This window comes from Arachis ipaensis, chromosome B3 (assembly GCF_059453495.1).
Source record: "Arachis ipaensis isolate K30076 ecotype BB chromosome B3, ASM5945349v1, whole genome shotgun sequence".
Taxonomy (NCBI): domain Eukaryota; kingdom Viridiplantae; phylum Streptophyta; class Magnoliopsida; order Fabales; family Fabaceae; genus Arachis; species Arachis ipaensis.
In genome coordinates, this window is record NC_142438.1 from 31,570,122 (window position 1) to 31,595,968 (window position 25,847).

At 35.8% G+C, this 25,847-nt stretch overlaps 2 protein-coding genes across 5 annotated transcripts; both read right to left on the reverse strand.

Annotated features, from left to right (window-relative positions):
- Nucleotides 1–5,134: 5,134 nt before the first annotated feature.
- On the reverse strand, nucleotides 5,135–11,257 carry HEI10 (RING/U-box superfamily protein). Of its 4 annotated transcripts, none has more exons than XM_021118617.2 (11): nucleotides 11,131–11,257; nucleotides 10,862–10,914; nucleotides 10,701–10,742; nucleotides 9,626–9,740; nucleotides 9,411–9,483; nucleotides 9,072–9,117; nucleotides 8,911–8,941; nucleotides 6,229–6,484; nucleotides 5,988–6,151; nucleotides 5,588–5,858; nucleotides 5,135–5,514 (listed from the first exon to the last, which is right to left on the reverse strand). In XM_021118617.2, exons 4-11 carry the CDS (start codon nucleotides 9,693–9,695, stop codon nucleotides 5,508–5,510), a joined length of 918 nt encoding a protein of 305 aa, XP_020974276.1. In that variant the 5' UTR covers nucleotides 9,696–9,740; nucleotides 10,701–10,742; nucleotides 10,862–10,914; nucleotides 11,131–11,257; the 3' UTR covers nucleotides 5,135–5,507. The 4 variants fall into 4 exon arrangements, with proteins under 4 accessions (XP_020974276.1, XP_020974274.1, XP_088365604.1 ...); XM_021118615.2 differs by having other exon boundaries at nucleotides 10,849–10,914; XM_088509478.1 differs by having other exon boundaries at nucleotides 5,588–5,831; nucleotides 10,701–10,914.
- Nucleotides 11,258–13,741: 2,484 nt separating this feature from the next.
- On the reverse strand, nucleotides 13,742–24,278 carry LOC107630042 (interactor of constitutive active ROPs protein). Its single transcript, XM_016333062.3, has 10 exons — nucleotides 23,735–24,278; nucleotides 21,487–21,555; nucleotides 20,241–20,294; nucleotides 20,048–20,111; nucleotides 19,841–19,915; nucleotides 18,561–18,818; nucleotides 17,851–17,896; nucleotides 17,683–17,761; nucleotides 17,456–17,588; nucleotides 13,742–14,032 (listed from the first exon to the last, which is right to left on the reverse strand). Exons 1-9 carry the CDS (start codon nucleotides 24,032–24,034, stop codon nucleotides 17,496–17,498), a joined length of 1,038 nt encoding a protein of 345 aa, XP_016188548.1. The 5' UTR covers nucleotides 24,035–24,278; the 3' UTR covers nucleotides 13,742–14,032; nucleotides 17,456–17,495.
- Between the last annotated feature and the right edge of the window lie 1,569 nt (nucleotides 24,279–25,847).

A 25,847-nucleotide genomic window follows, 5' to 3' on the forward strand; every position in this document is an offset into this window, starting at 1 on the left:
TCAGTCTTTTTAGAAATTTATTATTATTTAATTAATTTAAATATTCACTTTTATGTACCAATTGTTCAAAAAATCAAGAAAATTACTTATTTTTTATTTTTTCTCTCCTATAAAAGCTGAATAAAAGATAATATTTAAATAATATCTAGTTGCACTGAAAACTTATATACGAACTTGGAACATAATGAATAACATAAACACATTTAAAACTACATGAACAACATAAACACATCCAAAATTATAAGAATGCATGTTAAGTTTTTTATCAGCACATCCAAAATTCATGTTAAAAAATTTATATACGGACCTTGTAAAATGCAAAAAAATGATAAATAATTAATCAATAAATTAAATAAGAGCAAAGAAGGTTAAAAATATAAAATTTATATTTTGGAGAAGTGAAAATGATTAGAATATGAATTAAAATGTTAATCTTAAAGGTTTTTGACCAAAATTGGACCAACAGGCGAAAATGAGTGAACCGGACCCAAATGGACCCAAGCTCACATATATAAACCCTTAGAAGCCATTTCAACATATAATCATAGTGAAAGGGAGAGAGGGGGGCAGATAGGAGAAGAACCCTAACTCCACATAAACTTCAATTTTCCATAACTTTTGCTATAGAGCTCCAATTGACGAGCTGTTTGTGACCATGCTTCTTCTCCGCATCCTCTTCATTTCTAAGTAAGTATTGCAGTGAGTAAATCTGAAATCCCTGCCCAATTTTCCATTCTCTCTACTATTTTGCATTTTTGGGTAGTTAGTGTTGAAATCTTGTGATTTTGGTTGTTTAAGGGTACTCTAGCATGAATTCCAAGTGGGATACATTCCTATTTCATATGGGTTAAGGTAAGAGAACTCTTTTTCTTTGATTTTTCCTAATTATGTATAAAATTCTAGCTTAAAATGTGAATAAATTGATTAATTAGATTGAATAAGAGTGATGGCTAGCTTGGGTTGAATTGCTATCGTGGAATTGGAGCTTGGCTTGCTTTTGGAAACACTTGACGGAGGCTTGGTACTATTGGTTGGAGTTTGAGTTAATTGAAGAAGGGAATTCAAGAGTTGGAAACCACCGTCAACGAGGTAGAGATTTTCTAGAAAACCAATTTTTTATACAAGGATTGTTATGAATCGATATTGATATGAAAATTTTACTTTTGGTGATTATGTGAGTCTTATAAATTAGTATGTATGATTGATGATGTGCTTGAATGATAATTTAGTGTAAATATTGTATTAAATGATGACTGAAACTGTATGTTTGATTAGTAAATGAATTTTGTAGTTTTGATTACCTTGTGATGAGCTATAGATTGAGTTGAATGATGTTGATGTGAGAGTTTGGGCCTTAAGACCGTGATAGAGTGAGGGATCTCCTATATGGTAAGTTTGGATAAGTTTGATGGAGTAGAATAAGTGAATTTGGTGTGATTTATGATTGTGATGGTAATATTGAATTTGGTATTTAATATATGAATGGTGTTTGATTTGGATAATTATTGAGATTGATGAGTAATGAATGAAAGGGTGTTGAAGGGATTGAATATGATAGAGTGTTGGCATTGAAATGGAGAAAAAGGGTTTTTGGTTTCAAAAGGAAAGATTTGAAGAAATGGTTAAATTTTGAATATGCAGAATTTTATGTAAAAACATACTTTTGATCAACTTCGACGGGCCATAACTTGGCACTCGGAGTTCAGAATCGAATGAAATTTGTCTTAGATTAAAGTTAGTAAAAAGATCTTTAAAATGGTTCAAGAATGAAGAAAAATAAAATTTTGTAGAGAAAGTTATGACGGATTGAAAATTGATATTTTAAACTGAAGTCTGAATGTTGCAGAAAATTGAGGTCATGCGTACGCATGAGGGGTGTTACAGAAGCGAAAGAGTTTTGTGTGCATGTTATGCATATGCACAAAAGCAAGGTCATGCGTATGCATGACCCATGCGTACGTACAACTTGCATTTCTGAAATGAATCTTTTCCGTGCGCGTTTTGCACGTACGCACAAAAAGGGAATTTATGCGTACGCACGAGGCATGCGTACGCATGATTGCGCTATTTTTTAAGAAATGTTATTTTCAACTGTTTTTGCATATTCAGTCTGCTTTTTTACCTCTGTAACCCCTGTTTAAGTTTCGATAACTTGTTTTAGGCTTGAGATTAAGCATGAGCATGATTAGTAAATGAATTCGATGAAGTTGAATAGGATTGTGGGTCAGAGTATCGAAGATAATAATGGGATGACGAGAGCTTATGATTAAGAACTGACTGAATATGAAATTGACTTAAGAAATGAATGACAAGACTGGTGAGGGCCTGATTGGCTGAGTTGGTAAGGTTTGAGTGATATTTCGCTCGTGTATTGATTGAATATTTGTTTGTGACAAGATTCGGGTGTTATCCCGCTTGTGTGTTGAGTTAATTTGCTTTGGCACCTGCATTGGGCAAGGACAGAGGTCTCATCCCGCTTGTTCTGTGGTTGCGCATAGCTATAAGGACGGTGGTGTTATCCTACTCATGAGAAAACAAAATTGATTTCTTAATAAGGAGTTGGGGTTAGAGAACATAATAATTTATGAAAGTGATTTAAGTAAATGATAATGATGAAATATGGTCTGAGTGACCGCAGTGGTGAGGACAATGAGTATGATTAATGTGGTAAGGACAGTGGTGAATCCCGCTTGCACACTCACCTAAGTTATACCAGGGCAAGGACGCTGGTTAATCCCGCTTATTCGTGATTTTTTTTAGTAGGGATGGTGCTTGATCCTGCTTACTCGAGATTAATTGCAATAGCAAGGACAGTGGTTAATCCCACTTGCGCATTGTAATGTGATTCGGACAAGGACGGTTGGTTAATCTTGCTTGTTCGAGGTACCCGGTAAGGATGGTTGGTTAATCCCACTTAATCGGGGTCTAATGTGATAGGCAAGGATAGTGGTGTGATCTCGCTTGCATATTGGATTATGTTTAGCAAGGACAATGGTGTTATCAAGCTTCCAGGTTGACTTGTAGTTGTAATCCGAGCAAGGATGGTGGTGTAATCCCGCTTGTTCGTGGTTCTCTCTTCGTTTGTATAAAGTGTGGCAGGCACTATATCCCAAGAGTGTGTCAGGCACTATATTCCAAGAGTGTGTCGGGTACTATATACCAAGAATGTGTCAGGCACTATATTCAAAGAGTGTGGAAGTAAAACAGAGAGACAATGCCTGGGTTAGCTACCGGATGTGTCAGGTTCTGGTAATGTAACCGACATGTGAGCTCATAGCCAATAGGTCAGGCATGCATCATTTGTATTTGTGTGTATTGATTGGGTGTGCATCTTGTATTTGACTTGTCTTTTTTATTAATTGTATCTATGTGCTACTTAATCTAATTACTTTATTTGTTCTCTTTAATTGTGTATTCCTTGTATTGTTTTGTATGTGTTTGAACAATTGAGAGATCCCTTATGCTGGAAATGGTGACGCTGAGGGATGTTCTTGATGTGATGATTGGAGGTTTGTGAAAAATCGAGTTTTGATATTGTTTTGGGCCAGAGGCCGAGTTTTGATATGTTTTAGGCCGGAGGCCGAGTTTTGATATGTTTTAGGCCGGAGGCCAAGTTTTGATTATTTTGGGCCGGAGGCCGTGACTGGTTGGGTCGGAGCCCGTGACTTGGTAAGTTAGTAAAGATTAATACGTGCTTTGACTTGTGGTGGTTTATATTTTGATTATTTTTGTTTAGGCCAGAAGCTGTGATTGGTTAGGTGATGGGCCGGAGATCGTGAGTGAATTATGTTTAAGGTAGGGAAAAGTATGAAAGATCAAACTGGTTCAGTATAGACTTAATGAACTTATGTTTGGAACAAGTTGGCTATTCATACAATTCAAGTAACTTTTAAAATTTTATAAAGGAAGCATGAATTTGGGTTCTGAGTAAGTAACTGTTGGTTTTGAAAAGATTTATAAGACGAACGATAATCACATCATTTGAAATCTATTCTTTGATTTATATGTATCCTCTTATGACAATTCTTAAACCCTCTATTGAGAACCTGCGAAGATGATGTTCTCAACCCCTACAGACTTTTGTTATCAGGAAGCAGATGAGGAAGCTTACAACATGATTTCTACATTTTATGGTTGTATTATCATAGAAGTTTTTTCCTTGCCTTATTGTTGAGATTTATATTTTTGTAAAGAGGGATAGGAGTTGTGATTCTTGTGATTCTTGTGGATGTAATAGTATTATGATAATTTGTATATATGTGTGTGCGAGAAAAAAAAAACGTATTTCCGGTTTTTCAAAGAAAACAGCAATATTATATATATGTGAAAGTCGTCGTAATTTCCACTCTATTAGAGTAGAGCAACCAGAAGCGTGACATTCTGATAGTAAGAATGATACAAACCTGAAACATAATGAACAACATAAACACATCCAAAATTAAATAAACAATATAAACACATTCAAATTACGATAACATTACAAATTCCAAATCAAATAGAAGAATACAAAAAACAAAAAAAATATCATCACAAACACATTAAAAAAAGAAAACAAAAAACCACAGACATACTAACAAATTTCATTAACCAAAAGTTATCTGTGAGCTGGTTGACCCTTTTGTTAGCCCTCGTTAATGAGTTTAACGTGTATAAGTAATTAAGAACAAAAATAGTAAGATTATATCCTCTCTACAAGAAAAGAAAGAAGCCTGTATATGATAATCGCGAGAGAGGAGGTTGAGCGTGGCGGAGCAGGAGTGCGTCACAGAAGAAGAAGCGACAACGATGAGGAGCGCAGCGACGAGGATGAGAGTCGCAGTGGAATTTTAGGATTGATGTGTGTTTTGAGATTTTAGGGATTTTTTTTTGAATGTGTTAGTGTTTAAGAGTTTAAAATAGATTTGAATATTTAAAATTGAATTTTTGGATTTTGATTTGATTTAAACTGTTTTTTAAATGTATATTTTAAATAAAAAAATAATAAATCTAAATGTGTTTTAATTTTTTTTAATTAATAGAATAAAAGATCGACTAAAAGAATAATTTAAAAGATACCTAGTTGAATTAATATTTATTTTACTTACATTTTCATTTCATCCAACAATCACTATAAACCAATAAAAAAATACTCAACTTTGCATTCAACTTCCAATTCATTTTATTTCCTTTGCCAGACATAGCATAAAGACATGGATGGGAAAATTCACCGACATAAAAATCCTGTATTCCGACCCTATGTAATGCTAATATTATATATCTTGCGTTCTACAAATCGAATGCAGGGAAAGAGAAATAATATATGCATTTTGTGTCTTGGCAGCTTAGAGCATGCAAGTGCTAAAACGAATATGTATCCAAAGAAAACTAGGAATTCATTAAAAGAAGGACAACAGAGTTACTTTCGCCTTTTTGTTTCGCCATAAAGGAAGGGAAAAAAAGCTAAAGCCAGAAACAACCCGGAAGAGACAGCTTAACTTGAGTCTTAGATGGTTGAGCATCGTCTGAGGTTATAACCTGAAATACCAAAGTACAATATTCAGAATTTAGATAACAGAGTAACAGTAGAAGACATAAGTTTCTTCCTCACGTGAATAATTGGGGCCGGTTACGTGAGAGCTGAGGCCGCTTTATTGGAGAAAGTATCAAGTTCCTCAGATTCATTGAAGGGTTGCTTGTGCCACCAGCTCCAAAAACTGAGTGAGCACCAACCTTTCTGTTCCCTGCATTCCCTGGACTGACTGCTTGTTTAGCTGGTGAGCCAATAGAGATATCAAAGCGGCCACCAGAGTTATTGCTATTCTGTCTTGCAGGCCACACATCCTCTTTTGGCCCTGGAGTGTCAGGAGTGAATACCAGACCTGTGACAATTAAGTTACCTACTTTTGGAAATATATAAGTTGGAAAGCAGGCCATATAGTTCATTATTTAAGCATTTTTCCTTTCTTCAATTGAAAAGGTTACTTAGAAACTAGAATGCAAAGGGTTACCTTTTCTGCCAGTTTGTCTCTCATCCATAATGTTAGGTGGATTAGAGAACAAATCATTATCCTTTCTGTTATAATAGTTGCTTGCAGGCTGTATGGCAGACCGCTTCACTGACTCAAACTCACTCCTTAGTTGGTCATACATTTCATCTAATTTTCTCTTCTGCCTGAAATTGCAATACAGCTAAAAGGCATTAACACCGATATATGATTTGCATAAGTTTCAAAAGAGATCAGCATTGACCTGGATTTTTCAGCAAATTTTTCCTGGAGTTCTTGATTGTCCTTGGTTAAGACCTCGATTTCCTGCTGCATCATCTGGCATCTCTTGGTCATTTTTTGGTAAGCCGTATGAACCTGCTCTAATTTTTCTGTAAACTTCTCTTGCATCATTTCACATTTCTGCCGGCATTGAGCAACAATCCGGTTCATCTTAAATTGCATCTCCAGTTCTTTTTGGCCAATGTAGAACATCACACTTCTGTATGCACTCTTCATCACTAAATATGCTCAGGGAAAACACATGGTCCAATATACCCTCTTAATTTCTAGAATTGCAGAACATAACACTTCATTCTCTTGAGTCAAACCGTCAGATTATATATAAAAGGTTAAAACATATGAAACCAATTTCATTTTATCTTATTGTACAGTTCTAGTGAACTGGATCAGATAGGAAAATAGAGAAAGTAGAGAAAAGAGTAAACAAATGGCATGTATTTATCATAGCGGTGACCTCTGAACCAGAGGATGATGAAACTGGCATTATAAGGTACTCCAGAGACCACATTCTCTACTTATTGTCATTTATCTCATCTATGTTCCTTTCTCTCTCCCTAACCTCTTTTATGTAGCTAACCAACGCCTAAATGACACCTAAGTGACTCTTCTCTGTTCACATTCCTTTTATTTGAAGAATTATCCCTTGTAATCCTCCTTCCTTTCCCATATTGAGCGACTTTATTATAAGCTTGCAATCAATACTCCCCAAAACTTTCACCATTTCCTCTTCGTGAAACATGGGAACTCCCCTGATTAGCACTGTGTGTAGCTCCCAAGATTTCTCACCTTCCCCTCTAGTATTTCACCTAAGATCTGCTTAACAACTCCAAAAGCCAAGGCCGTAGTTCTCAATCTGCTGTCATTACTATTGGTAAAGGTTGACCTCCTCATTTCATTTGTTGACTATAGTCTTGACCCTCCAAAGCTGGAACTTTAGATACAACCAATCCCCAAAGTTCTAGATTCTTTCCAACTTTTCTAATCTGTTTGCACCTTCATTCTTGGCTATGCAGTAGACATATTCTGTTTCAATTCAGCCAAATTTGTATCCCTATGAAGTTCACAAAAGATGGCCTTAATGCCTCAATGAACAGAAATGGAGGTTGCTAAAATCCCACATCTGGAAAACCCACAAGGTGATCGTCCACTTTGCAAATCATGTCCTTCGTCTCCTTTTTCTCTGGACTCAGCTTTTTCACTCTTCTCCATTTTCATTTTCCTTACCTAGTTGGACTCAACCACTTCTTGTGTTCTCTTTAATGCTTTGGATTATCGACAATTCTATCCACTTCAAAAGCAACCTCCCCAAAATTGATCACATCTTCCCTATTATTCATTGTCTTCATCCCTCCCTCCGCCTGATTTTCAGAAGAAATAAAAATTCAAAAGGCAAACCTCTCGTAGACCTTCTCTGGGGGACCACCTTCTCCAACTCCAATTTGAAAAGTAACCTATCACCTTTGGCCTTTTCACCATCTCTTTTGCACTAGCTTTCCAGACAGCAGACAGTGTGAGGACCTTCCTTGACTACAAAGTTGCAAGAATATGAAATAAAAAGCTTGCATGCTATCACTCTCGGAGTCCACCAATGGGGTATCAATTGATAAAGTGTTATACAGACAATAAATAGAAGAAACAAGGTCTAAGAACTTAGAACAGCTTATTCTCTCTCAAGCCCATTTCCAGTATTTTCTTAATCCTCACACCTTACCTACAGATTGCTCAACACTGAGATTCTCCTAGGATCATGGGATCTTCTATCTCACACTTGCCATATCAACAATTAAGTTAGCACCTTAGGACCCCACTTCATTGTCTCCACCTGTCTCAATAAGTCCCTTGCAAACATAAATCACCTTTAGTGTCCAACAGATACTCTAAGTGGGTTAAAGTGTTTGATCTACCCATCACTAGTTGTAGTTCAAGGCTCTTGCCTCCAAAAATAGCTATAGTTTTGTCATTCTTTCTCATATACCTCTCTATCAAACTTGTCCTATTTCCTTCTTACCAACATATTAGTTTCTATCACTCTCCTCCAATATTAACCTTTCACGCATCTCCCATTACTTTCTTGTCTAGCACATCCCCCATCATTCGAGAGATCTCTTTGTTGTGAGGATTGTCATGCTATAGAGAGATCAAACAGCACCAATTTCCCTTCCTATAATACAATTCTTCCTCCTTACTCCTTAGTCCCAATATCTTCCTAATTTTCATGTGTTTCTTCCTCTAACAGCATGAGCTGCATGACCTTGAATTGGTTAACATGTTTGGGAGTGAATTTCTCATCACATCTTAAACATAGCCCATGCTTCATCCTCCCTCTACATTCTGACTCCATTAGTTTCATGAAACTTGTTCCACACTTCTACACGTTATCACAGGGAAACTCCTTATGGCTTATGTCTAATCTTGTGTTCACTATATTGACACTGCTCCCTTCCCAAACCCAACCAATTACTCTAATCTCTATTGCATCTGGAACTTGGTAAACCTCCTGTAACTAATAGTTCCTGCAGTTCCTCTAATACTCGTCTATCAATTATGTTATTATAACCTATAATCTTTCTTACTGTTGCATTGTAGACTCTCTTTATGATGGACCTCTATCAGGTACCCTCTAAAAAATGGGCATAAAGGATACATATCTGTGGAGATATTCCAGCCATGGCCATCTGCAACAGAAAATATCACAATGAGTGGCAGGAAAGCTATATAAATTTAAAAAATAAAATAAAATAAAAAATAAAAGATAAAAATAATCTCTGCTGCATGTAGTTACATTATAGTGAGAAGTATTCTTACATTTATCCATTCGTCGTTGGGATTGATATCTACAGGCTTCATGAGGCTGACAAGAGGAGAGAAATATGAAATTTCCAACAAAATTTTAATTTTCATAAACATTATAGGAACATGAAATTGCAGCACAAATATGGATGCTAAGTTGTGAAAATATTAGTGCAACCAATGACAAATTTTATTTGTATAGCATTCAGTGGATTCAAAACTGACAATATATAATATAGAATCACGATAGAACCACAATACATGAGAACAAATCCTAAATTTGAAAAACCATTGGATCAGGTGAATAACAACATTGTATGTGTTTATTTAATAATCAGCAGATCAAAACCATACCTCTTTGAAAGCACTTGATCACAGATGGGGCATGCTCCATCGTTACTCAATATCTTATTGGCATCATCCGTACCTTTGTACTATGTTAAGGTAATATATCCACCAATCAGTTCAATAACAGAAAAGAAAATCCAACCTCATTTGCCATGAACAATATTTCTTAGATTAACCAATAAAACAAACGAGAAACACAAAAGTCTATTTCTTGCGGATACACAACAGATGACCACATGTAGTGGAAACCGCTCGTCCTTCTATTTCTCGCCAGCATGCATTGCATCTCATTTCAGCTTTCAAATACAGGCTTCACATGTCTAATGGCAAATACACCTACAACACAAATACATCAGGATTCTTTGTGAATTAGGCTATGGGTTTACTCAACTTAAGGTAAAAGATCTGAACTTAAGTGGCTAGCAAAATCAACCTAAAATAAATAAAATAATGATAATGATATCAAAGCATCAGCCCAAATACTAAACATGTGAATTTTGAGTGTTCAGTGTCAAAGACACAGTTTGGTTACTGTCTATGGAAAATGCACTACAGGCCAACAAGACTCCAAGACAACCTGAAGTAGTACTAGTAACAAGAAACATATGAATGAATTTCCCACAAAGACAATGATGTTCTTGCAAATTAAATCCGAAATGAGTAATTAAGAAGTGGGGAGAAAAAATTCAGAACTCTATCTCATGCTTATGAAAACATAAGTTCAAACACAGGACTGTGATAGCCTATGAAGCACAAAATTGCATAAACATATTTGGGCACTTATCAGACAAGTTACTAACACAGGCTTTCACTTCCTCAGTGAAATAATGTGCGAATTTCAACGTCACTAAACTAGACAGCTATAAAGTGCTGCCTTTTCATCAGCATCTCTAACTCCCAACAAAATTTTATGAATCTCATGAATTAATGATATGCGACTAAAAGAACAAAATAAAAAGCATTACATAATATCGTCTTCGTGATTAGCCACAATAATAATAATAATATTACTGGCAGAGTAAGAGTTTTGTAACTTCAATACAATCTCCAATAATAATAACAATAATGTTACATCACTAACTTTATTAACTTTTTGCCAACACTTAGCCAACAAAAGTATTTTTATACCAATATCTAAATCATAAATCTTAAATCCTAATATAACAAAAATAAAGTGTTGATTCAAAATATTAGCTAATATTAATAAAAAGTGTTGACTTCCTAATATTTTTCTAATAATAATAATAATAATAATAATAATACTAATAATAATAATGAGCATGTAACTTAACTCACCTCACATGTAATCGTGAAATTATTTTATTTATGATCAACGGCCTGCAGAAGCATAATTTTTGCTTCAAGCACACCATGAACAGTTGCTCAAATCAAAATCAATAACGATAACAATATTTAAAATGAAATAAAGGCAGCATCTCCGAACCGGACAATTTTACCGAAACTCAGTTATCACTATCTCGTTCCTCGTGTACCTGACGGAACCTGAAATCTAGAACAAAACGAAAAATTAAAGAGAAGGTTATTAGCTCAGAAGAGAGTACGAAACAACAATGATCCAAAATTCTAGTGACTAATGACTCAAATTTCGAACGCAAATCAAAGAAAAAGTTTGGTACAGGTTCTAAATTGCCAGTAATTTCTTTCCATGAAGAACACCTTGGAATTGAAACATAAAGCTAATGGAAGATTGGAGAAAATGCCGTACCGTATAGCGATCAGAATGCAGATAAAAGAGTTGGAGGAACAGAGAGAAATGTGGAATTTGATATTGAATTTTGGCGCCAAAGGTTCCTTTATGGGAGTGTGTGTATCCGAAAAGAGACGGTTTGAATCCGTAGGCCGCAAATTGTAAGCGAAATTATGAAAGAAAATACGAAACATAGCCAATTAACTGATTAAGCCGGTATTTTATTTTTCTTTTTGTTTTATTTATATTTATTTATTATAAAGCTCGTAATTGCGTTAGAAAATATTTAGAATGAACGAATAATGTATCCAACTCCCACACAAGAAAGGAAGAAGAGAAGTGATATACTCTTTCTCGTCCATTCTTACTAATCCTTTGCACAAATATTTAAAGAATCTGGTTGATAACTATAGTTATTTTTTTAAGTTTGCTAAGCATATGTATTGGACAATGAACTCTCTAAACCACTAGATGTATAATGTTCTTACATTTTTTTAGTTTTTCCTTTTTTGACCTAATTATATTCGTAAGTTATATATTATCTTTGTTATTTATATATTATTTCTCTTTCCCTTTCAACAGTTTACAATAGTTGTAATAATATTATTAAAAATATATAGTGTCATGACTCATAAAAAATGAAGTTAGAAAATTAAAAGTTGTTTAATTCTCAGTTATTAAAACATTGTATTCGACGTACGTGTATTTCATTTAATAATTTTGTTTCGGGAGTTACCTGAACCAGTAGATTGGGCTAGGATGGAAAGCCCAAACGTCAAAAGAATGTGGTCTCCGACTTGTTCTTGTTTGGGAGCCGCCGTCCGAGTTGTGTGTTTTGAGGAATGGGGGTGGTACCTGCAAAAACACTCTGATGCCTAAGTCAGTAAGAGGTTAAGCAGATTTAGAATATTAGAACTTAGATGTACTTGAGTGTGTTAGGGCATTTATAGGGGTTGAGCTAATAACCACCGTTAGAGTGGATCCACTATTAGTGGATAACCGTCCCTTTTATCTAGGGGTTGTGGAGATCTCTCTTCTGAAAGTGAGGAAGAGATTTACGAAAGTAGTTATTCACTTGGATAAGTGTTAAATGCCTGCCAGCGGTGATTTCGACCTCTTTGTAAAGGTCGGATAAGCAACAAGGATCAATCTCCTGGATTGGGCCCTTTAGCTTGGTTTGGACATAGCTTAATATTTGGGTCAGAGTATGAACAAATTTCATGCTTATATTTTAGTATTTAAGCACCTTAAAAAGATTTTAAAAAATAAATAAAAATGGCTATTTAAAATGAACAAAGATAAAAGATGATTATATGAAGTCAAATGAATGAACTTTAATTCAATCTTTTTATAGTTTTATTTATAGTCTATTTTATGTATAAATTTGTAATTTTATAGTCATTAAATTTTAAATCAGTTTATCTATTTTATGAAAGTGTGTGTGTATATATATATATATATTACTTTTGCACAACACATAGGTCTAATTCTAGTTAAATCTATTTTATAGGCATGTTTGAAGTCAAAGAATTTGCAATGGTATATTGATAGCAAATGCTTCAAGCACATGATCAATGATCAAAGTTCATCACAATCGAACCTACAAAAAGAGAAAGCGTAGTATTTTGACAACAACAAAGGAAAAGGTGTTAGTATCAGCAAAGTTGGTAAGAGTGAATCTTCTTCGGTAGATAATATAGTACTTGTCAAAAGTCTTAAGAATAACCTGCTTAGTGTAAGTCAATTGTGTGATGAAGATAATAAAATTATCTTTGACTTTTAAAAACTGTATAGTACAAAGGTTTGATGCTATTGAAGTTCTACTTTTAGGCAATAGAGTTTACAACATTAATATGATTAATTTAGATTGTATTCTTTTAAATGATACAAAATACTTTGTTAGTAAACAAAATAATGCATGCCAACATAGAAAAATTACACATATGTTCATATAAACTATCTAAATTAGTTGGTATCTAAAGTTTTAGTAATTCGTCTTCTTTGTAAAAGGTACCTTAATAATTGGTATCCAATCAAAATTCCTTCATCTAACTAGCAAAGGGTACCTTAATCATATCAAATAGATGCAGATAAATGAAACATGCATGCACTTCAACAATTTGAACTCGCTATACAAGCATGCAATATAATTAACAAATATGTCTCATTAATAAACTATTTTATAATAAAAAGTTTGAATTTACATACCGAGTTTGCATATTTAAAAATTTTTTATGTATAGCTTCAAGTACATTTTCAATCTTCACAATCAGGATTAGCTTCTTTTCTTTTAATTCTGTTAAAAAAATTTCTTTTTTTACTGTTATGTTGTCCATAATTTATTTTTGGGTACCCTAGTCTTCCAAGATTGAGATTGAACAAAAGTCACATGAATATTTTACTGTGGTTTACATATAATGCAATTAATATTACAATTATGATATATACCAAAAAAATATTACAATTATGATTAATTATCTATCAACTACAAAATTGACTATATAATTATTGTCAGATATTAATTAAAATTCATGAGCCAACATTATCACTCCCGTTTCATAATGCCACTATCATTTGTAAGATATTCATGTAAAACCCCAACAAAAGGAAAAAATGTATGGGAACGACATTTTCAAAGTGGTGGCCATATTCACTCCTTATTTACGAAGAAAACTCAAGTATTCTATACGCTCTTTTTCTTAAATGGACGATGAATTTGAGTTTGAGTCTTGTGGATAGCAAAAAAGGAAGAGAAATAATATTAGCAAGTATTAAACCAACTCTGCAATAATATAACCAACTACAGCATAAGTAATCATCAATGAAGGTGAAAATATTATAACCCTATAGTGGACGCAGAACAACTAGGAACCCAAATAGAGTCACTTCCGACGCCAGTCATATGTTCCAAGCTCGAAATCTGCAAAAATATAGTCAATTCAGTGAATGAGAACGTACAATCTAGAGAATAAGTTAAATGACTAGTGAACAAAAGGTTAACCGGAGACCTAAGAATAAAAAGGACAAAATGAACAAGATAATTTTTTTCGTGAAGAATAGAATTGGGTGAGAATGAAGATCTTTACCAAATATATAAAGAACATACGCATTGCACATTATAATTTTTTTTTTTTTTTTGGTTTTTTACTTTACTAAAAGAAACAATTTTCACTCTTTAGTCTTTACCATAGCATTTACCCAATCAACAAACTTGGATAGCAAGAATGGGCAGTGCTAATGCAGATATGCTTGCTACTCATTCTACTGGAAGTTACATTTCCCAATGTTATGCAAGCTTTTTAAAACCCTTGCCTTCCTTGAAGGTAAGCGATGCTTCTCATATATTTAGATAACTTCCACATCCAGGTTTTCTATATAGCATAAGATTATTCCTTTTCTTGGAATTTCTACCATCTTTGTAACTTGGATGAGGGTCCTGAATTAGTGCTACTCTCAGGTCTCCGTAAAATGCTTCTTAGGCTTCTACCATCGATAAATGGTCTGGTCTCTTTGTTCACCAAGTTTGTTTAGATATAAATCTTATTTCTTGCTCCTATACATATATATATAAAGAATTATTACAAAAGACATGTTGCAGATTTGAAGGCCAGACAATGCTATTTCCCCACATATTCAAGTTCGTGTGGGGAAGATCATAATCAATTCTGTATTTACTTTGGCTATTTTCTTTTTTTCTGAATGGAATTCTTTGTTTGGAATCTTTGGTGTCTTCGCTGTGCATTGCAACATTAGATCAGTTTCTCTTGACTAAGTTTGCTGGTCTCAGGAATAAGATTATGGATGGAGCGGAATTCCCATACTTTCAGTTACAGATTCTGTCGAAAAATGTTTTACGGAACAGGATTAGATGTTCATTATCTTTTTCATGAGCTCCTGATTTTCATATAGGACTTTCCTTCAAACATGACTGGAGATCGGAAAGTTATGCTTCATAGAGTTCTATTGTTTGTTCTTTTGCTATTCCTTGTGTCATTCTTCTTTCTGTCTCAACAAGAGGGAAAATCTTGTGTTGTGCAGTATACACAACTATCTGGAGTATTTGCTTGGAGCTCAATTCACAGACCTTCAACAACAGATATGGTTCAAAGCTTAATTTTGTTTGTGGCAGCACAAAAAAAAATCAATTATGCAAGCTTCACAGGATTTTTCTTTTCAGAGGAGCTTATTAAATTGGTGGGAACAAACTATGTTGCTTTTTTGGTCTTGGCCGCCTGGTTTGTCAAGTTTTCATGGGTCTAGTGAATAATCGTGATGCTTGAAATTTTTACTTCCTTCCTTTCTCTGAGAGATCATAAAATGTTGGCAGCAGGAATCAGACTGTTTGTGTGTTGGTAATTTGGAATAAAAATTAAAAAGGGAAAGGTAAGTCAAGCATCCATTTTGGGAAATAGGCTTTAAGGTTCTGGCACCATTCCAGCTAACTAATATATAATGCAAGAGTAAATGGATAAAAATACACATGAAAGAGTTTGAAGTGGACAAAAGTACACACAAAAGATTGCAAATATCAAAATACAACCGAAAGATTGTTTTGGACAGACAAAAGTGTCATATCGTTAGTGGGTTTGTAAGGCTTGGAGTGTACTTTTGTCCATCAAAATCATCACTTGGGTATACTTTGATGTTTTCGGTGTGTACGTTTGTCCATCCCAAAATCTTTCATGTATACTTTTGTCCATTTACTTGATAATGCAGTGCATAAGAGAGCAGAATAGAGTGTACGGTAGTAGATAAAGTAGAGGTTACAGTAGACAATAGAAGACAGTGGAATGGAAGCTGAGGAGCTGAAACTCCTTGAGCTCAACTCTCTCTCTCTCGCTTTCTCTCACACACACACACACTAGTGTAATTGCTAGGGAGGTGTTGTGTAGTGTCATCCTCCGCACAGCAACCTCGTCATTCGCTTTGGATGGTCGCACCGGAAATTCAGGTGGTAACAACAACTGATGCAGGACGATCTCGTTCCCTCTCGTCTTTTCTTTCGCCTCATCCCTTTCTTCCAGAACCTTCACGTTCCCTGTAACCTTCAGATCTGAGCTTAAATATTGGCGAGCTATAATTTGTGTCTTCACTTGATGTAGTCGACTCGATGCTTTCTGGACTACATTAGGTGGAAATCGACAAAGCAAATCCGATTGGAATCTCGTCCAAGTTGGAAACATAGTCCAATCCCCCACCATTAAGACCATGTCTGAGCCTTCCCGTCCAAAGCCTCCAACGCCACATATACTCGATCACTAGCCGGAACCCAAGCCACCTTGGAGTAGTGCTCCGCTTGCGCTACTCAACAATTTACATCTTTGCCAGACAACCTTAGAAGGACAATTTTCCGTCAAGTATCAACCACCCATTCAGAATCCGTTATTTGTGCGTGAGAACCAACCAAAGTTCCAGATCGAGTAGGTTTTTAATAGAGCAGATTAGAGTGTATGGTAGTAGATAAAATAGAGGTTAGAGTAGAGAAAAGAAGACGATGGAATGGAAGATGGGGCATTACAGAGAGCACCACTCTCCTAAGGTCCTGTCTAGCCTGATTCCTAAGATGATTTCCACTAACTCTCTTCTCCTCTTTTATATACAATCTCATTTCTCTCTAACCAACACCACTACTCTGCCAAGCTGGCAGAATTAGTTAACACCCCCCCCCCCTCTTTCTCTTCTCTCTCTCTTTCTCTGAAAGTCTCTTACTTTCTAATTTCTCTCCCTTATACCATATAAGAGAAACATTACATAGGCTTGGTGCTAGAAAATGGGGAACGGATCAGGGAATAATAAGCCCAGTTAGTAGATACATGGGGAAAAATGATGCATAGCTGAAAGGATAAGTTTCTATTAGAAAGTATGCAAGCTGGTTAGTAGATACATGGGGAAAAAGACCAAAAAGTAGTCACTAAAGAAGTTGATTGAGATTGTGTGAGAATTAGAAAGGGTCTCTCACACCTAACCTTTGAGGCCCTGTATTCGTGGATCTACATCAAATGAAACAAGGTCTTCTAAATAACCACCATTTCTTCAGGTTCATCCCATATCTTGTCCTTTTTGATCCAACCCTGACTATGAATCCCCTCCTTTCTCTTTCTTTGTTCCATTTCTACACTACAGCCTTTCATTCTCCCAATATAGAAAAGTTATTTTAAGGGCTTTAAGGGTGTGAGGGAATGTGGCTGAACTCATTGCATGAAATACAGAAGACTTATGCAGATAATATAAATGCTTGCTTATTGTGCCAGCAAATGCAAATTCATCTATATTTAAGATAACAAAAGATATGCATAGCAACATAAGCAACAAGGAGAGTAACAGTAACCAAGGACCGGCATACCAGTTTAAATGATTCCTGGCCAAGTTGCTTTCAGTATCAACTAACGTACATTCCGATTAAGAAGTCCTTGAAAAGATAGGTAAAGATCTTTGTTGTCTGCCCCGAATATCTCATCAGCTTTTCTTAAAGTTTCCTAAAGACCAAAAACCATGTTGAACAATGATTAACATCTTCGAAATTGTTTCATGTTCCAGATATCGTACTTCAAGTATTCAATATTTATTTACCTCTCGTGTTTGCTTCTGAGCATTTAATTCCTTTATGTTAGCAAGAAATGCACTAAACTGCTCATATGAAAGACGACTCCTGAATAAGTTAAGCAATAATCAATTCAGTAAGCCTCTCAAATGAAATAAAGTAAGATGTCACTGCATGACAGGGAGAATGAATGTCACCTAGCTTGACGAAAAAAATCCTTTCCATCTATCTTCGGGGTACGACCTAAACAAATTATGTGTTATGAGGATAAACAACTGAAGATAATTTTATAACAAAATATACACGAGATTCAGCCTTTTCTTTATCTATTTGTAGTATACTGAATTTTAAGGAAGAAAACTAGCAAATGACAATGCCAGAAATTATAGGGTCTGCCTCCTAGTCATAAGCATATCTCTACTTTTGCCCCAGAAATTCTAATTTTCACACCCTCCTATATAACTCATTCTATTCTCTCTCTTCTAACAGAATCAGCCTATGATCTCACAACCTCCCACTACCAGTGCCAGGTGGCATATTAGTTAAAATATCAGTATAACGCTCAGCATTAGTTTTTCCTCTCTTCTCTCTTTTATTCTTCCTGCTATAAATATAAAGGGTAGAGGTTGAACTCTTCATGATTGTATGTTGGGTCCCATCTCTATTGCATTCGATCCTTCTCATTGGCTCATATCATTCTCAAGGTACACATAACAGCTTCCTATAAAACAATGCCCTAACTAGCAGAGTTATGTGGATAACATCCCAAACATAAAAAGAACCCCAAATCCTTGGATAAAAGAAGCTTGAGTGCTTGCATTGACAGATTTCAAGCAACCTTTTTTATTATGATGGAAGGTGGTAAAAAGGAATTATTTAAAGTAGATTAACAATCAATCTTCAAAACCTGGAACAGATCGACCCCGAGGTGGAGAGTTTGCCGCTGATGACTGCTGACTAGATGAATACCACGCAGACAGAGATGATCGTGCTTCATAAGGAAGTTTTGTAGGAGAGATAGTACCAGAGGTTTTCTTGGGTGAACCAGCAGCAGAATAACCTCTAGGAGATTCAGTTGTTGAGATCACCTTTGGAGTTCCTGTTGGAGTAAGGCGTGGTGTGATATATGGGGTCAAAGAAAACCTTTGACCAGAATACCTGGAAGCTAACAAACCCAAAAAGAAAAGAAAACCACAGCAAAAAGAAATAAATAAGTATCAGTCAGATTTAAAGCCAACTGAAAGCTCATTTTCATAGAAATTCCAGCTGTATTATATTGGATTTAAAACTCATTTTTGAAAAAATTTTCCAGTCAAATGCAATTATTATCCAAACTACTCATTTTACAGCAAAATATCCTGTTTTCCAATTTTCAGTTTACTTCAGTGCAATACATTTCATTTTTCACCATAGAAACTTTATATATGCCACTGAAGTATCGATATATAATGCTCAAAAGAAGATAGAAAATAATTAATTTTCAAAATGATTAGTATTTTAATTCCCTTATGTATCATTTTGGTAGGGAAAATGGAGGGGCCAGAGTCACTGAGACAAGGACAGAAAAAAGTTGTCTTTGTTATTTGGTAGTAGCGTGGGATAGGAAAAAATATTTTAAGTGGACACGATTACCCTATAGCCTGATAGGCACTCCGGCAGCTCAGTGGTGATCTAGTGGGGGCAATGAGGTAAATATTGTGTCCTTCATGTCCGCACTTTCTAAGAGATACACAAAATATACAAAATTTGTGTCCCATGACAAACATCTTAGTGTGCAATTGGTTTGGGTTTTCATTTTCTGTTTATTTTCAGTGTTTTCAGTTTTTAGGATTTTGTGAAGGAAGATGCAAAATCGAAAGTGAAAACAAAAAACACATTTTATTGTTTTTGTTGTTTTCTCTTTTTTTTCCTTTACAAAATCTGAAAACAGAAGCACTAAAAATGAAAACAAAAAATGAAAACGCAAATAAACTCACCCTAGTGTCTTGTCCCGTCTTTGGAACAAAAATCAACTTTGTGTCCATGTGTCTCTATCTCAATGTTTTGTCCACCTTAAACAACACAGCCATACATAACTTACTTATTGTGCTTTATGCATGATAGCACTTCTTTAGGAGAAACATGGTTGAATGGTGGAAAAGAAAGATCCAAAGCAACATCATCTATATATTTTGAGAACTTGTTTACCTTCATCCCTTGTTTTACCAACATCTGCAGGACCACCATATGAATGATATACTGTATAGCCACTTGCAACATCATCTGCAACACAATAACAAGCAAATAAACAATTTAACAAGGTTAGTAGTTTTGACTTCTACATTATAAAGTCAACAGTAAGGGTATGTCGTATGTGTGAAAAAGATAAGCAGCGTAGTAGGAACTAGGAAGTACCCTTATCAGGATATGCCTTTGGAACTGATTGGTCACAGGTTCCAATATCTATGGTCTCGGCTTGCTGTCCCACGAGCAATGAAAATGAAAGGAAGAAAGAAATGTCATTTAAGAGGACAGTACAGGTCATTTTCAGCACCACCATAACTAGCAATTAAAATAACAAGACCAAATCAATATATTGATGCCTTACAGATGGACTGTCATCAGTCAATGACTGCATCAGTTGTTTCTTAAATGACTCCAACTATCAAACAGGAAAAATGAAAAGAAGCCGTTAGGTTTAGACATAGTAATAAGGGTAAAAAGGACGATATCTCACAATCTAAACTAAGTTATCCAGACATATAGGAGGAAAACACACACCCAGTAATATAAAATAGTAAACACAAAACGTTATTTTACTAATATATATGTAGCACATGCTCGTGTGTGCCAAATAGCAGTTGGTTTTGAAGCTCCAAACAATATGTTAGCAAAAGATAGATCAAGTGCATGATAGACATTAGACAGGTATTTGAACTGGAGTCCCATCTTCCTTTGCTTAATTGTTGCATTTATCCAATGAACCCGCCAGTAGGACATGAACTCTTCACTCCCCCAACATATTTTCACGAAAACCATATTTTGAATTCCAAACTTTCTCTCCAAACTTTGAAAGGATTCTCTTGAATCAACTTATTTTGAAATCTAAGGCACTTGTTTGGACCGGAGTTCATAATAGGATAACATAATGATAAGCTCCAAAAGCACAGTACTCTTTTTTTTTCTAATTTTTATTTATTGTACTGCCCCATGACAAGATCTCTTTGTAATTGTATCAGACTTTTTGGGTATCTTCAAAGAATCACACATTTGCCCTGTGTCTCGCTTATCAAAAAAGTGTTGTCACTTAAATCTATATTTATTTAATAACATAAGAGTGGAATTTATTTGGGGGAAAAAAAGCAAGAGTAACTCACTTGTTTAGGGATATAATTAGAAAGTTAACTTCAAAAATTAATTTTTAGTGCCCAATGAGAAAAACCAAACTCAGCAACAAATAGTAGCTTTTAGTTTAGGTGGGGTTTGAAGGTAAAGTTGATTTTCCAAATGGAAACCAAACGTCTGTGTTTTCTCCAATATCAAACATCCTTTATATAGTAACACTTCTATGCAAAACAAAATAAAATTTCTAATATTATGCAAAAGTAATAATATTTTGCTTTATGGTATACAGAAGTAAGGATACAATTGCAATAAGCCAATGAAACATATGAAAACAGAACCAAGGAGTCAATATTTCTCATACGATTAATACAATAAGAAGGAATGTGAAACTAAGTGGAGCATCTACAACAACTACGGAGCAACTGACAAGTTATAAAGAGTAAAAACAGGCCAAGAACACACATAGGAAACAAAGGAAATCGAAAACGAGCCAGAAAATCAAATAAAACCTTTGCAAAGTCTCGACTTAGCTTTTTCACTGTTGCTGCTAATTGGTCTCTCTCCTTCGAAAGCTTCATCTGTATCCAAAAGATAGAGACAAAAGATATATCATAAACCTTGAACTGGTTTAGGACTTTGGGGAAAAGAAGGAGGAAACAAAGTCTTATATTCATGTTTAAATTAAGGAAGTTACACAAACATTGTAAATCTAAAGATAGGACAACAAATAGATTCTATCATCATATGTTGTTTTAATCTTTTTCGTTTAAAAAACTGTGAATTAGAACATCTTTTTATAAAATGAAAACTTCACCTTAAGTTTCCTTCCTTTTACTCCAAAACCCTCCCTCCCAAACATGCTTTGAATAATATCATTACATTGAATTGCTAGAATTTTACACCATGAGATGAGATGTGATATACAGAAAAAATTATGACCTGCTCTTTCATCTCCCTTCTCCCTCCTTGTGTATGGTTTCCTAAAAGTGGTGCTTAACAAGTGATACCAAAATGCTAGAATATAAAACTTTCTTTTGGCTAATATTTTTTAGTTGAAATAGATATCAAATAATTAGCAAGCACAACTAACCAACCATGACTAATAATAGTTATTTCAAGCATTTATATCATTCATTTGCTCCAATTACCTCTCTAACCGTTCTTCCATGGTTCCTCCTAAGTTTCTCAATTCTTAACTCACATAAAACAATATAAAAACAGTAGAACTGGAATCAAAAACAGAAACAGACAGTAATTTGTATTATTGTCATATATATATATACGGAACATGTTTGGTGCACAACTTTCTTTTTGAAAATACCATTCATCATATATAATTCATAAAACATATATTTGCTATTTCTAAAATTTGAAACCAAGACCTCTTAATTGAAGCATAAATTATTTACCATCTCGACAAATCTCACATTTGTTATTATACACATTTAATAAACCAAAAAATGGGTTAGCACTTGTTAATACACTAGTAGGATTAATGGCAAAGTGCCAAGAAACCTTGACAGATTACACTGATTTTAAGGGTTGGGGGTCCTCGACTCTCCAAGACTTGCTAACAAATGCCAAAGACTCCTTTCTCTCTAACCTTTTCCTTATTTATATTAGTTCCTACTTAACTAATGATAACCAGCTAATGGTGTCTCCAAACAAAATCCAGAAAGAACAAATCACTTTTTCCTTCTTTTAACCCCACAAGCAGCCAAGGATAATGTCCTAGCCTTTCGCTGTTCTCACCACAAGCATACCCAACTAAAATCACAATTATAACTTCTTACTTCAACCAAATGATTGAAATAAATAAATAAATAAAGATAGCCCCCTCACTACTTTTCCTTCTCCTCTTCTTCTCCATTGGCAAATATATAGAAAAAGCAGAAACAATCTCCTCATCTTTAAGTGTCTCCATCTCAAGTGCCGCAGAGGAAGTTGGACACCCTACTTCCAAGTTCCATCAAGTGCTTTGCCTGCGGCTACCACTGCAACTCCCATAGTCAGGAGCCAGAGGAACTGCTTGTCTCTTCCGACTTCGAGTTCCATTCACAAAACCACCACCACCCTATCTGGCCCTGGCATTCTACGTCGCCCAAAAGCACTGCGTCACCAATTTCTCCCACTGCATCTGTAGCATCTTCGAGAAATGTCCAGGAACAGAAGGAGAATATGGAATTAGAGTCAGAAGATGGAATTATGCAGTGTTTTTCCCTGAGTTTTTGAGGCAGAGGAAGAGGAGAATGAGGAAAAAGGAGGAGACCGCAGAAGGGAGATTGTGACCACCATGGTAGTTGCGGAGCAGAGGAGATGGTAGCCACAATGGAGGAAAACGTCGATTCTGAGGGACTATTTGTCCCAATTGAACGATTTGGTGAGGGGGCTATTCGTTCTTTTGTGAAATGGCCAGGGTTGGGATGAGGTTTTACTCGTTAAGTAAAAATAAATATAACCTAAACCCAACAAAACCCTAAAGAAACGTTGGCATTGTTCGCGAGTTGAACAAAGTTAGTAGTGTAAAATTTAAAATAAAAATCCTTCATTCCCGCCCTTTCTTCCAAAATCTTCGCTCAGAAACAACCCTTTAGGAATTGTTCGAGAATTGACGGTTTGAAGGACGGGGAGGGAAAGGGTTTACACTAGAAACTTTTCCTTTCCCTTTCCCTCTCTCTCTCTCTCCCCCTCCAAACTCCTAGACAAGAGCAAGAAAATGTATAGCGAGAGAATAGTTAAAAGGGAGAAGCGAAGTACATTTTCATCAAGAGCAGCCTTGCACCTGGAATCAGCTTCCTGGCAGGCATGGGTGAGGGCGGAAACGCGCTCCTGGAGGTCGTAGATGAGGCGGTCCTTGTCGAGAAGCTTCTGACGGAGGCGGCCGGCATCGGACTCGAGGGAGGAGACCCTGGAAGCGATAGCCATGGAGGTTATCTTGCGGGCGAGATCAAGCTGGTCGTACGGGTCAGTGGGTATGACGGACAGTATCTCGTCGGGGAGATGGAAGTCCGTGTTTCCTGCTCCTTGCCCCGCGCCACCCTGCTCATTGGATTCCATTGGCACCCCTCGGCGGCCGGTGTCCGGCGTCACCCACTGCCCCCCGTTTCCTTTCCTCTGCCTACAGAAGGAGAGATGCAGAGTATGAGTGTGAATGAGAAAAGGGGGAATTCCGGAGAGAGAAAATGGGGACACACAAATTTGGAGTAGGGGTGTTGTTCAATTTTGAGACTTAACAAAAGTTAACTGGGAAGTAGGCAACAAGAAGGAGCGGAACAATGGTTAAAAGTTAAATTACTATTTTATATATATATATATATATATATATATATATATATATATAAGATTTTTTATTTAAATAAATTAAAAAAATATTTTATTTACTAAAATAAATAAGTTTACACGTATTTCGTTTACACTATAAACGAGATAAGACAGTGAGGATGACATGTGTATATCTAGTTTACAATGTAATGAGATACATGTAAACTTATCTCGTTTACGATACGTGGTAAATTATAATGTTTACACTGTAAACGAAATACAATAAGATAAATTTTCAACGGTTATAAAAGGATGTACAACCCTTTGCATTCTCCACGTACATTTCATATCTTCTTCTCATTTGTTTTTCTTCCAAAAAAATAGGCAAAAATGTTCAATAGTAGCGGATATGTGGTGTGTCTGTGTGTATCCCAATTGTCGTATGAGAAACAGTAATAATAGGGTAATATTTGAGTGTGATAATCCGTTAGTATTCCACACTCGACGAATAAGTTCCTTGTCCGAGTTGAAGAATCTGATATTGAGTAACGTTGGTGGTGTAGGGAGAAAAGAGATCAGACGGGTGGGGTATATGTTGCTAACACCGTTGGAAAATGGAGTTTTTCGGTTTCGTTTGTTTTGACTTCAGGGCGACGAGCATGTGCGCTTCATGTTTGACATCTATGGGAGAATCATGGCAGAACAAGTCATTGAGCTTTCTGCCGAAGTTGGTGATGTTGGTGGCGGTGGATCTGTCCACTCGACCTTCGTGTAAGATGACCTACCTCTCGCACCACCCCCGATTCATATTGCTAGTCCAGTGGAAGATATAGATGTGGATGATGAAGACTCCGACGAAGAGTATGTTGCGGATAGCAACGAGAGTGGTTCTTCTGAAGATGATAATGAGAAGGAGTTCGTACCAGAGACACCGGCAGAGGCAGCGGTGCGCTATGTTTTGCCTCTTCCCCACCCGATTCCGGCACTAACAGATGTACCAAGCCACTATCATGCATTAGATCTAGATGCGATGCATGAGAAATTTTCGTTTTCCAACATCGGGGAAGACGATTACAACCTAGATGGTGATGTGGATTTTTGGGTCGGCCACAAATTCAAAAGCAGAGATGCAGTGATGCAGGGTGTGAAGAGCTACAGCATTCGCAGAAGTGATGAGTACTGAGTGGTCGAATTTGATCAATTAAAGTACCATATGCATTGTCGCCAAGTTGCAACTGGATGTCCCTGGAGTCTCCGTGTAACCTTCTGACAGAACCTCAGATACTGGTGAGGTCAATTTTAATTGTGGCGTATTTACTCATTTATGATTGTTATATCTGGTGTAGTTTCCAATCATGAATGTTTTATTTCGTTAGGGAGGTCCAGAGGGTTAGTGGAGCACATATGTGTTTAGCAATTAACACCCACCATGTCCTAAGACCATCGACAGTTGGACAATAGCCTCATCTGCAATGTCATTCTGCTGTTGATACAGTCCAACCCATCCGTTAGCATCCTTGTCCTGTAGGGTGCAGTTCGGCAACTCTATCACTTCAAATCTTCATATAGAAAGGTTTGGATGGCGAAGTAAAAGGCAATTTCACAGATA

Coding starts and splice junctions, on each gene's coding strand:
- LOC107630042 (XM_016333062.3), bottom strand. CDS start 24,034: ATGGAATCCAATGAGCAGGGTGGCGCGGGGCAAGGAGCAGGAAACACG. Junction 21,556..23,734: donor AGGCTGCTCTTGATGAAAAT/GTACTTCGCTTC, acceptor TTTTGGATACAG/ATGAAGCTTTCGAAGGAGAG. Junction 17,762..17,850: donor GATTTTTTTCGTCAAGCTAG/GTGACATTCATT, acceptor TAACTTATTCAG/GAGTCGTCTTTCATATGAGC.
- HEI10 (XM_021118617.2), bottom strand. CDS start 9,695: ATGAGATGCAATGCATGCTGGCGAGAAATAGAAGGACGAGCGGTTTCC. Junction 9,484..9,625: donor TACATGTGGTCATCTGTTGT/GTATCCGCAAGA, acceptor CATAGTACAAAG/GTACGGATGATGCCAATAAG. Junction 6,152..6,228: donor AAATTTGCTGAAAAATCCAG/GTCAATGCTGAT, acceptor TTGCAATTTCAG/GCAGAAGAGAAAATTAGATG.